The 13,190-nt window shown below is 43.3% G+C and overlaps 2 protein-coding genes across 2 annotated transcripts; one reads left to right on the forward strand and one right to left on the reverse strand.

The window, feature by feature from the left end:
- Positions 1-54: 54 nt before the first annotated feature.
- EAE97_007891 (uncharacterized protein) lies at positions 55-8,708 on the forward strand (the record flags this gene model as incomplete). Its single annotated transcript, XM_038878405.1, has 10 exons — positions 55-84; positions 185-1,571; positions 1,734-3,117; positions 3,386-3,414; positions 3,510-3,846; positions 3,909-4,720; positions 5,034-5,936; positions 6,028-6,801; positions 6,858-7,099; positions 7,254-8,708. 10 exons carry the CDS (start codon positions 55-57, stop codon positions 8,322-8,324), a joined length of 6,969 nt encoding a protein of 2,322 aa, XP_038730655.1. The 3' UTR covers positions 8,325-8,708.
- Positions 8,709-9,069: 361 nt separating this feature from the next.
- Positions 9,070-12,743, reverse strand: EAE97_007892 (uncharacterized protein; the record flags this gene model as incomplete). The annotated part of the gene is made up of 6 exons (XM_038878406.1): positions 9,070-10,149; positions 10,214-11,008; positions 11,271-11,404; positions 11,641-11,752; positions 11,884-12,240; positions 12,303-12,743. The coding sequence occupies 6 exons, from the start codon at positions 12,741-12,743 to the stop codon at positions 9,070-9,072; spliced, it is 2,919 nt and encodes a 972-aa protein (XP_038730656.1).
- Between the last annotated feature and the right edge of the window lie 447 nt (positions 12,744-13,190).

Here is a 13,190-nt window from a genome sequence, read left to right on the forward strand (position 1 = left end):
TATGATAGTGTATTGACCAAAAAATACTTCCTCTTCAGCATAATTCAGAATATCATGGCTTCCCTTGTTGACGACCCTCGCGTTGTTCGCCTTGATCGTTTTTTTCCATGACGTTATCAATGGACGAAGAGCCCTATCCTCAGTCCGAGATGGGAAAACATTTATTGAAGCAATCTGCTCTCAGAAAGATCCAGCAACAGCAGCATATAAATTATTATCTGGGCCATCGGGTCTTGATGCAATCCAAGCTTCGATGCGTTTTGACACCACACCCTCGTTCCTCAACGAAACATCTGTACTCTTACTTCAATATTTACAATCACCAACCTTGAAAGCCATTAACTCTGGATTAAGTTTATCAGAGCTTGTTACCGCGATAGCCGAGCCTCCCTTTTTTTGGGATGGATTCATGAAAGCATTCAAGACTGGTCAACTGAATGAAGAGGCATCATATGCATTTGCATGGCTTTTACTCGAGCTTATCAATCGTCCTGGAAAGCCACCAACTACTTATGTCCTTGTGGCGAAATCCCCTGGTATCTTGGATGCAATTTTGACATCTGCCAATGGGGATTGTAGAAATTTGGGTCAAAAAATCAAGCACACCCTATCCTTAGATGCATCCGACCTTGACAAAGACATCGCCTTCGGGCCTGGTGGAAGACACAATAATGACCATGCGAACCACCGAGATATCTCAATTATGCCTACAGCAGATGAGCTTCTATCTAAAGAACGACCATTTCTACGTACCCCGGACGCATATCTCAAAGATGTAGATCCCTCCCGACTGGGCACCCACATTGATAATCAATTTCGACTCCTTCGTGAGGACATGTTGGGCGAAATTAGGGATGAGGTTCAGAAGCTCCAAGGCTTGAGATCAGGATACCATCGAGGGCTAACATTCGACAACATTCGAGTGGTGAACATACACATCAAAGGAGATAAGTACCGAGAGCCATGGGGCATTATGTTTCAATGCCAAGATGAGTTACAGTCCTTAAAGAAAATAGACTCTAAGAATCAAGGCAAGCGCGTCGATTATCTCAAGGAAAACAGGAACATTCTTCGGCAAGGAACAATCGGGTGCTTGTTTGTTGATGGCGAACCTGTCGCCTTTCCATATATCGATAGGGATGAGGTAGAACTAGCAAAAAAACCTGCTAATATTGTTTTGCAATTTCAAGATGAGACAACTGTATCCAATGCTTTGATCAAACTTAAGGTGGCTCAAAAGATCAAATTGGTTCAAATGGACACATCAATCTTCGGCTTTGAACCATTTCTCAAACGCCTACAAGATATGAATGACGTTCCTTTGGCAGAGAAGCTTCTTTCGTGGAGTGAGGACCAGTTCAATTCTGGCCCGCCGTTCCAGCCTTTGCAACTGAAAGAGAAGATAGAAGAAAGTTCTGGGAAAGACATGGGTTCTCTTCTCTCGACGAAAAAGCCGATTGTTCTTGATGACTCTCAAACTCAATCTCTACTTGCTATCTTATTCCAAAGAGTCAGTTTGATTCAAGGGCCGCCAGGTATGGATCTCTTCATTTCTTCGTCCAGTGGAAGGAGTAGGCTACATACTAGAACGATGTACTTGGGACTTATGGCACTTTTCGATGTCCAAATTCGAATATGACAATCAAATTGTCGCGTTCCGCTTCTATTACTTTTTGCATTGATATATATACTTAGGTAGCAAGTTGCAAATGATTATTGACAAATATCGACAGGCACAGGAAAATCATTCATTGGAGCTCTAGGGGCGAAAATAATTCACAACTTCACATCTGAAAAAATTCTAGTCGTGTGTTACACGAACCACGCACTGGATCAATTCCTTGAGGACCTTATGGATATTGGTATACCGCCTTCAGATATGATACGACTCGGCGCAAAGTCCACATCTCGGACACAGTCGTTACAACTCAGCAAACAAGGTTCGTCAAAACTCGATAACTCCCAATGGAATCAGATCCACAAACTTGAAGATAGTCTGCGTCTGCACGAGACGCGCTTGAAAAGTGCTTTTACAAGATATAACTCTGCAAATGTGAGTAAGCAACAAATTCTGGATTATCTTGAGTTCTTAGATGATATTCCATTTTACGATACATTTATGGTACCACAAACAACCACGAATGGTATGACGAAGGTTGGGAAGAAGGGTAAAGCCGTGGATAAATTCTACTTACTTGATAGATGGACCAGAGGGCAGATGAATGCTGGGTCCTTTGAGCATAAACAACACAAGGACTCAAGAATTGTGTGGGGTATTAGGCCTGATCAGAGGGTCAGGATAATTTCAAGTTGGAAGTCGGCTATTATAGAGGAGATGGTTGCAGAGTTGGATAAAATTGGAAAGCAGTTTAACGCCGAACAAGCAGAGAAAAACGAGCTTCTTGGACAAAGAGATGTAAACGTCATCAAGTCAAAGAGAATCATTGGCTGCACAACTACTGCAGCTGCCAAATACTCCACCGCAATCCAAGCAGCTTCCCCTGGAGTCTTATTAGTTGAGGAAGCCGGAGAGATTCTTGAAGCTCACATCTTCACAGCTTTGGGGAGGAATACTGAACAGCTGATCCTCATTGGAGACCATAAACAACTTCGTCCGAAATGCAATACTTACGGCCTCAAGGTTGAACAAGGGGATGGATACAATCTAGACATGTCTTTATTTGAAAGACTCGTAATTGGCGGCTTCCCACACGTCACCCTGACAAAACAGCATCGTTCTCGACCGGAGATATCGTCAATTATCAGACACCTTACCTATCCTGACTTAGTTGATGCCGACTCGACAAAAAATCGGAAAGATCTTCTCGGCTTTAGAGACAATCTTATCTTCGTAGACCATACGGCTCCGGAACACGATGTGAATGTCAGAGAGATGAGGGACAACGTAGAGTCCACATCTTCCAAGAAGAACGATTTCGAAGCCAGCATGATACTCAAATGCGTCAAGTACCTCGCTCAACAAGGATATGGTTCGGACAAGTTGGTTGTATTAATCCCCTATGTAGCTCAGCTTAGACTGCTGCTTGAGAAACTTGCGAAAGAGAATGATCCCGTCCTAAACGATTTGGACAAATTCGATCTCATCCGTGCTGGACTGTATATTGATACTGGCGCCAAAGCTTCCAAGCCATCACTACGGATTTCCACTGTTGGTAAGGTTTACCTTCTATTCTGCCTCGCTCTCATACTTGAGGCTTCTAATAGTCCGGACTGCAATACAAAAATCATAATCTTCGAAGTTCCTAACTCAGCTGAAGTGTTCAACTGACTCTGGATATTGCATTTTTCTCAAATCTGGGACCTTACTTCTCTTCTTCTGAGAAAGACTACTGAAACCCCGTTTATGATTGCATTTGTAAACTAGGTTAATCAGTGTTACAATGGCTTTCTGGTGTTCAATCAATTTTACTAATTCTTTCTGATCTTCATTTCCTGCTTTTATTATTGGATGTCAAGATGCTCATGGTTTACCACTAATTATGACACAGATAACTACCAAGGTGAAGAAAGTGATATAGTCCTCGTTTCTTTGACCAGAAGCAATTCTAGACACGACATTGGTTTTATGTCGCAGCCTCAACGCCTGAACGTTCTAGTATCTCGTGCTCGAAATGCACTGATCATGATCGGTAACTCCGAAACATTCATACAGTCTCGGAAAGGAAATGCCTTATACAAGAATTTCTTTGACTTATTGAAAGGCTCAGGTCATTTTTATTCTGGGTTTCCTGTAAAATGCGCGAACCACCCTGATCGAATGGCAAATTTGACCACACCGGAACATTTCGAAGAATATTGCTCAGATGGCGGTTGTAATGAGCCTTGGTTAGTCCCACTAATTTTTCATTCAATGCAAAAAATTGAAAAGCTAATTCGAAACCCCACAGTGGCGCTCTATTGAATTGTAATACTCATCATTGCCCTAGCAAATGTCATCAGGTTTTCGATCACTCTAAAATGTTATGTAAGGAGATCATACAGCGGAAGTGTCCCGAAGGACATACAATTAAATCGAAATGCCATGAAAACCTTCCACTGAAGTCCTGTCCCAAGTGCGAAAAGGAGAAACGAGATGCTGCTAAGCAAGCAAAGAAAGAATTAGATGAGCAGTTGCGACGAGACGAAATGAGGCAAAAACATCAAAAAGAGCTTGAACAACTCCAGAAGGATTTAGATAGGGTACATCAAGAGATCCAAGACTCCCAGCTGAGATCAGAACAAGAAGCAGTTTTAGCACAGAAAAGAAAGGATCTGTCTACCATCAAAGACCGTCTAATTCAAATTCAGTCGACACCAGTAGTAGATAAATCGAAATCCATTACCGCGAGTAAGCCACCGGCTCCTACTGCTTCTTCTCCAGTCATTCCCAGTGGAGCACCTGCCAGTACCTCGGGTACTGCACCCCCGCAACCCCACGCAGTTCAAACACATTCTCCTCAGAAACAGAAGAATGTTCCAAAGAAACTGCAGACGCGAGTTGGCCAGAAAGCTTCGGCATCGAAGATCGAGTGGCAACGACAAAAGGACCAGGAAAATGCGATAAATCCGGCTATAGACAAGATCATGGAGATGATTGGCCTCGAAGATGTAAAATCTCAGGTACTTCGAATCAAAGCAAAAGTCGATACTTCCAAGCGTCAAGGGACAGATCTCAAAAAGGAAAGGTTGGGCTTGATTCTATTAGGCAATCCTGGAACAGGTAAGTGCTCTTTCGTTCGAAGGGTTCTCAACAGTACCGATTGCTTTCCAAATGCAATAAACCGAGTTCACTCAAATAATCCAAAAGCTCTGGATTCTTGAATGCAGCTCGAAGATCCGAGTGGATCTCGTAGTCCGGATAAGATCAACGATTCAGCGGATTCAAATATTTCACAAGCACGGCCGTTGATACCAAAGTTCAATATGAATATGGCCTGTGTGGGCTTTTTTGTAAAACAAGACTGCCAAAGGACTATTGGAAACCCATCACTCGATCCCTATATCCAATTATGATCCCTGTTAACTTTGAGCAGGTAAAACAACAGTGGCGAGACTCTACGCCAAAATCTTGACAACACTACAAGTTCTTCCTGGCGATGAATTTGTCGAAACAACTGGCAGTCACCTCGCGCATGGCGGGGTGAATGATGTCAAGAAGCATTTAGCCATTCTTGACAGTGCTCAGGGGGGAGTTTATTTCATTGATGAAGCTTACCAATTGACAGAAGGACATAACACCGGTGGTAAGACAGTTTTGGACTATCTTCTTACAGAAATAGAAAATCTTGTGGGCAAAGTTGTTTTCGTCTTCGCGGGATATCGCAAGCAGATGGAGAAGTTCTTCGAGCATAATCCCGGTCTACAGTCACGCCTACCGTACACGCTTCATTTTGAAGATTATACCGATTCTGAACTCCTTGAAATGTTGCAATATCAAATCCACAAGTTTTATCCATCTCCGATGATGATAGAAGACGGCCAAGATGGACTTTACATGCAAATTGCGGTGCAAAGACTGGGCAGGGGCAGAGGACGAGAGGGATTCGGGAATGCGCGAGCTTTAGAGAACATGTTTGCGAGGATTCGTGAACGCCAAGCAGATCGCTTGACGAAAGAACGCAGGGATGGCCTCGGCCCAGACGACAATCTCATTACAAAGGAAGACCTGATAGGGCCAGACCCATCCCAAGCAATCTTGAAATGCAAGGCATGGGATGAGCTCCAAAGCCTTACTGGGTTAAAATCTGTTAAAGAATCTGTAAGATTTATGATCGACGTCATCAAGACGAACTACAAACGGGAGCTAGAACTGAAGCCAATCATTGCGGTATCATTGAACCGTGTATTCCTTGGCTCTCCAGGTACTGGGAAGACAACAGTTGCCAAGCTATATGGCCGTATTCTCTCAGATCTAGGAATTCTGAGCAACGGAGAAGGTAAGATTTTACATTTGTATGAGTCGAAACTTTTTGGTCATTTGGAACACGTTTTTTATTTAAATTATAATGTGTTTCTAATTTTTTATAGTTGTTACAAAGAATCCAGCGGATTTTATCGGCAGTCATATAGGACAATCGGAGGAAAACACGAAAAACATTCTTGCGACTACAATTGGGAAAGTTCTAATCATTGATGAAGCATACATGCTCTACCCTAGCTCTAAGGGTAGTCATGGTGGAGGCGGAGGATCTGACATTTATAGAACAGCTGTGATAGACACGATTGTTGCCGAAATACAAAGCGTACCTGGTGATGATCGATGTGTGTTGCTTCTAGGCTATGAAGATAAAATGATTGAGATGTTTCAGAATGTTAATCCGGGCTTAACAAGACGCTTTCCTCCTGCAGATGGCTTCCAGTTTGCCGACTTCAATGACCAAGAGCTCGAGGAGATTCTACAGCAGAAGTTGAGTACATATGGGCTCGACGCAACTCAAAAAGCAGTAGCGGTTGCGATAGATCTACTCGCAAGAGCTCGAAACGGACTTAATTTCGGAAACGGGGGCGACGTGGAGAATTTGATATCCAAGGCAAAGAAAAACTACCTATCTCGACAGTCAAAACTACCTGTTGATCAACGATCCATTGATTTCTTGTTTGAGCCACAAGACTTTGATCCAGACTTTGATCGAGCATCCGGTGCGGAGACAAATTTGAAAGATCTATTCAAGGGTATCATAGGATGTGATACTATCATTGCGAAGCTTGATGGATATGTAAAAGTTGCGAAAGGCATGAGAAAGCTCGGGAAAGATCCTCGGTCACAAATACCAATGAATTTTATATTCAAAGGCCCGCCAGGTATTTATTACTCCGTTAAAATTTAACGCAGCAGGTTGTGCTAACTCAAATATCAGGAACTGGGAAGACTACAACTGCCCGAAAAATTGGTCAGGTTTATTACGATTTAGGATTTCTGTCGGAGGTACAAGTTGTTGAATGTTCCGCATCAGACCTTATTGGCCAATATGTTGGGCATACTGGTCCAAAAACAGTTAAACAACTTGAGCTTGGCCTTGGGAAAGTTCTCTTCATCGACGAAGCATATCGACTTGGGCAGGGACATTTCTCCCAAGAAGCTATTGACGAATTGGTTGATGTGAGTTACTTTTAATTCTGATACTAAATCACTCCAATGGTGGATCCTCCTTGGAATGCTTAGTGCATCGTCTGTTGTCACTTCAAACATTGCTATTCCTATACGTAAAGCTAAGAAGCTTCCTTCTGTGTGATTACTAACTCTTGAATTCTAGTCCATGACTAAACCAAAATTTGCTGGTAAAATGATCATAATTCTTGCAGGATATGAAAAAGATATGAACACGCTGCTTACCAAAAATGAAGGCTTGAATAGCCGTTTTGCTGATGAGATAAATTTTCCGGCTCTTACACCCAAAGATTCTCTTCTCGTTCTACAAAATGCCTTGGAAAAAGAGAATATCTCTATCGACGGGTTGACAGATATGACAAATCACCAGCCTTTCTTGGATTTGATTGCAGAGCTCTCCAAACTGCCTGCTTGGGGCAACGCAAGAGATATGATTACACTCGCTAAGAGCATGACACGTGCATTCTACCAATCTGCCACGAATACTTCGTCTACTGATCCCAACATCAATCTATCATACGACGATGCCATGACTTGTGTTCAAGATATGATTGATAGCAAAAAAGACAGGGCTCACGTGCAAGGAAAACCAAGGCATAATTTGTCAAAAGATGCACCAGTCATGAGCCACAACCAACAACCACCTGCTCCCCCCTCAACTTCTACCAATACTTCCAGCGCGACTAAGAGTGCACCTAAGGACAAGGATGATGATGATGAGCCCCCAAAGCCATTATTCGAAGATGACGAATCGGATACTGACGATGGTCGTGACGCGGGTGTTTCTGACGCAGTGTGGACTCAACTACAACAGGACAAAAAGGCCGCCGAGGAAATAGCCCAGCGTTACGCCGATGAAATGCGCAAGAAACAAGAAGAAATGCAAGCACTCCAAGAGGCTGAGCGTAAAGCTAGAGAAGAAGCCCTGCGACAATTCCAAGCCAAAAATGAAGCCGAACGGAAAGAACAACTTCGTCTACGCGAGGAAGCGCGACTTCGTGAACTAAAAGCTAAAGCTGAGAGAGCGCGTATTGAGCAGGAAAACGAACGCAGAAGATTGGAAGAAGAGCAGAGAAGAAAGAAAGAGGCGCAAGCGCAGGAAAAATTGAGGAATTTGGGAGTTTGTGTTGCGGGTTTTCAGTGGATTAAACAGCTTGGTGGATATCGATGTGCTGGGGGGAGTCATTATGTGTCGGATTCTGAATTGGGGATGTGAGGATCTGGATGATATGGCGTAGCTCAACTTTTTGAGGGGAGTTTCATTGGCTTGTAAGTTTTGGGGATGCTTTCAGATTGAGTCTATGGATTTCGTGGGATGTTCAATATCACGACATCTGCTATCCACATCCACATGTCAAAATTATTTTTCTGCCGCTCTGCATAGTGAAAGAGTAGTTTTCTTCGTTGTCAATATTCCTCCGGACATCGCAACGAGGCAACATTATGAACAGAAATACCCGCGATACCATGACCCATCTATCACCTATTACCCACTCACCCATTAAGCCTAATAGCTAAATCAACAAAACTAGTCTCAGTAATCATGTTACAAGAATATTCAGTATCTAAGAAACTCCGAATTGTTGAGACACATCGACCATTGATCTAGTCCCATTCATAGCATTCAATCATTTAAAGAACTCAAGTGTCAAATAAATTACAGTTTCAGATTTCTGCTAACTACCTATGTGGATTATCCCAAGTTATATGCGGAGGTATCTTAGCTATCTGTAATATATGAAACCTATATCAATTAGATCTGCCATCTTCGATGATGATCTATTAAATATGCCAGCTCCCAGAGACAAAACCCACCATTCACTCCCAACGCCTTGAACAGATTAGATATCGACTCCCCAGCAAAATCCATTACCCACAAACTAAGCAACCATAAATTTGCGCATCCATTAAGCATCCTGAAAATCAAGACTAATTCATGAGTCGTTGTGATAGGTCTTCAATTATCCATCACTAAGAACAAAGGAGGCCTGAGCGCTGCCAACTGCAGCAGTGGGCGCACTCGAAGCATTCAAGTCATCCGAGCCAACAGAGGGAGTAGCAGAAGCACAATGGACAAGACGAGGAAGCGCAGTGCCACCTTCAGTAGCCAAATCATCCGGACGAACCGATTCAACAGGCTTTCGTGTATTGATCACAGCGCCATGCGCCTCACTCCATGCCCAAATTGGCCTTTGGCTTTTGGCGACTACTTCCTCCTGTTCGTTGGCACCATCAATCTGAGAGTTCCCACCAGAATTAGAACGGCGAGTACTGGCACGACGAGATGTACTGCCAGAAAGACTACTTCTGCGACGCTTATTCTTCCTAAATGGATCACGCCAGTTGTACTTTCTCTTTTCACGAACCGGACCCGAGCAAGTGGCTCTCTTCTTCTTTGATAATGCAGATCTTCTGGTACGTGTCATCTCTACGTCAACATCAGAGCGACGATCATCATCGAGATCCATTCTTGATGGTGTATCAGGATCTTCAGATTCATCACCACGAGCTTCCTCAACATCGAGACGCAATCTCTCCGCAATCCAAGCTGCCCGCTCGGCACGACAGATTGGGGCTGTGTAGGGACAATGATCAAAATGCAATGGAGCACGAAATCCAGAGCCATATGCATTTGCTCTCACAGCTTCTTTCTCTGCGTCAAGGCGATCTTGTATCTCTTTTTCATGCGGAGTCATATCTCGAAAGCTAAAAAAGATGTCATCAGCATCGAAGAGGTCGTCGGGTTGAACTGCAGCAATATCAGGGAGCGTTTTGTCTTCTGGGCGATTAGGGTATGGAAGAGTGCGATCGATAACACCAGGAGATTTGATGAGGTAGGATGGGGGTGGAGAGTTGAGATCAGGACCGTAGACTTCATAGGGTTGGTATCTAGGAAGATCAGGAGAAGGAGTTCTTGGGGGATTGCCGTTGTTGACAGAGGGGCGACGAGGAACGGAGTTCGAGGGACGTGCGTTGACATGATTTGTTGAACGACGACCGGGGCGGTGGGTTTCGGTTTCTCCAAAAGAGCTACCGGATGACTGTTATTTGTTAGTATATCCATCCGACCAAATTAAACAAAATAGAATGAGACATTCAGCTTACACTCAACTCGCTGCCATCGAAATTTGAATCATCATCTGAATCACTTGATCGGGCTGCAAAATGCTTGGCGGATTTCCCCATCTTTCTAGGTTGACCGTAGATTTTCCTACCCGCACCAAGAAATTCTCGGGTATGATCAGGCTTCACAGACTTGCCAGCAGCAGCACGGCGTTCTTGTCTCAAGATATGACTTGGTCTAAGATCCTCCTCGTCAGAATCTTGATCTCTAGGCAATGGCATGTTGGCAAAGCCTCGAACGCCCAGTACGCGGCGAGAACCTTTGGTCTGAAACTTGGTGGTATCGGGTGGCGAGACAAAGAGACCCTCCTCCTCGTCTTCTTCCTCTTCCTCATCAGAGCTCACAGAAGAGGCGCGACGGGAAGAAGCGGGAGAAGAGACTTGATAATGTCTTTGAGGAGGCATTCTGGTATTGATCAAAGCAACAGCAGACTTTGCAGCTTGATTACTCCTAGCAGGAGGAGGACTCATACGGCGGGCCTCCATTGCACGAACGTGAATCCTCTGAGCGGGATGGCCAATTCTTGCCTTCTTGCGTCGATTGTTGACTGAAGGGGTTTCAGCTAGACCAGAAAGATTGCCAGTAGAATTGGCCAAGATGTTGGCGGCTGGATGAGCAAGATTAGATGCGTGGCGTGGAGGGGGAATAGTGGGAGGACCATTGTTAGATCTTGGAGTGTGACCTTGAGCATTTGTTGTTGTAGGGGAACGAGAAGCAGCGATGGAAGGGATTAATGCAGCAGCATTTGGTACGCTTACGCCATTCATATTTGTATTCTGTGAGCGTTGAATTAGCCTATACTGTTGTGAAAGATGTTTTTGGAAGAGGGAATAAGTTGTAAAGATGGAAGGTTATAACACAAGATCCTTGACAGATGGATGAATGAAAGCCGATGAAAGAAGAAGAGATTGGCTATTGTCTATCCTCTATTCAATCAATATGCAAGATTGAATGTCCGAAATTGTTTGAAGGAAGGAATCAACAAACAAATGTTTACAATAGTTACATGAATTGAAAAGGAAAAAATATCAAACATACCTTGTTTCCTGCAGCATCGTCACCCTTCCCTCTCTGTTGTTGAGAATCTAGCCCTCTAGAACCATCATTGGCATTGCTTTGACTTGCTCCTTCCTGGTCGGAGCGAGCTGATTGACCAACAGAAGTGGACTGTCCTATATTTGCACGATGTTGTGAGTGACTGTACTCATCACTGCTGTCTTCCTTTATATCATTCATGATTCAAGTTTATTATGAACAATATTGAAAACAAAAGTCATGAAGTAGGAATGTTAATGGAAATAGTGTTGGTGTTTCAAAGGAGAAGGAACAATGAGAGTGGGGAGACGCAAAGAAGTTACCATATAGATAATTTAAGTGCTGTATTATCAAACGAAATGACAAGGCTTACCTCCGAGCCGATGGTCATTGGCCCCAAATGTAGGAGTGGCAGTATTCTCGGACGACTTTGGACCATGGACAAATTCAAAATGAGCTGGTTCTGGTATATCACTGTGTGCTTCCTAACAAAGTAGTACAGTTAACAAACGCATGAGGGCCATACTTAAATTAAAAAAATCCGTCGTATCAAAGAATAGCAAATCAACGATTTTGTTCTAAATAGAAATTGAAGAGATTAATAAAGAATACATACCTGCCAGTGAGCAATCAGATCAAACTGTACTTTGCGACAGATTGTACAGCCAGGTTTGGGACATTTCCAGCCTTTGCAGTTAGGTCTTGCAGGATACTCCTCCATATTCAACGAGACTCTTTTCGTAATGCCTCTTTTACTTCCTCTCCCGAATGTAGGCGTCTTGAAGGGGGAACTAATCTCAAATTTATCTTTATCTCCGTAGAATTCTGGTTTCGCTGAATCCTCGTCGACAACAATCTCATCTCCAGTCTCTTCTCCGCTCAATACTTGTGCAGACGAGTCTTCTTTCTTAGATGCTCCTGGTGGTCGTTTGCTAGTACGATCCTCATATACATCAGAGGTTGTATGGTTACGCTTTAACTTTTATTAGTGATCAAGTGTATTTGAGTGTGCGAAACGCTGTGATGAACTATTACCTCTCTATGATCATATAGCTCTTGCTCGGTGGTGTACTCATAGGCACAGTGTCTTGCGGTACAGCGAAACAATCCATGCTCTCTTTGATGCAACTTGAGTTGTCTTTCATCAGAAAAAGAAGAATCGCACTCTGCTGTAGGACAGTTGAACCAGTCACTTTTGTCTTTATGTTTGAGATTGAAGTGACGGGTAACTCCTCTCTTGTTCGTATATCTTGAAAGACATCCTGGATGAGGACAGGCGAATGGCTTTTCGTCATCAGTAAAATGAACTCTATTATGATTGTCAAGTCCATGCTTGGAAGCATAGAATCTGCCACAATCTGGATGCGGGCATTGAAAATTACTGACATCAAATTTTGTTGGCGACGGCGATAGTGAAGCCAAAAGACCGTCGTCTTCACCCTCAGGTTTATTATCATCATTAGTATCGTCGGCCATGATGGAATACTTGTTGATTATTGTTGTTGTAGTGTTGAAGCTATAACCCAATGTAAACCGATTTAACACAGGAAGTTGATTTTCCAGTTGTGAGTAGAATTGCTTGATTTCAAGGGAAATTCTTGGTATGCGAGGATAAATTTAAAGACAAGGTGCTCAAATAGAAGAGTTTGAGTGAATCAGAAGGCAGAAATAGCAAGATGGTACTTAGCGCAGTAGTTCGCGTGTGCAAGTAAGTGGTGTGGTTGATAATGTGATATCCAGAAAAAGTCAAATGTGCGAAAGATGGTGAGGCTAGCTGGGTAGAAAACAACTTGCCTCACAATCCTATTCAAAATAGTTTTTCTATTAAAGTGTCGAGTTATAGTGGGAACCGAAATTCATTGCGAGCAATTGAATAGCTAAGGGTCCTTCTTTGGTTGTCCTCAAAGTTTTAAATCGAGTAGT

Source organism: Botrytis byssoidea, assembly GCF_014898295.1.
Source record: "Botrytis byssoidea strain MUCL 94 chromosome Unknown BBYS_016, whole genome shotgun sequence".
NCBI lineage: Eukaryota > Fungi > Ascomycota > Leotiomycetes > Helotiales > Sclerotiniaceae > Botrytis > Botrytis byssoidea.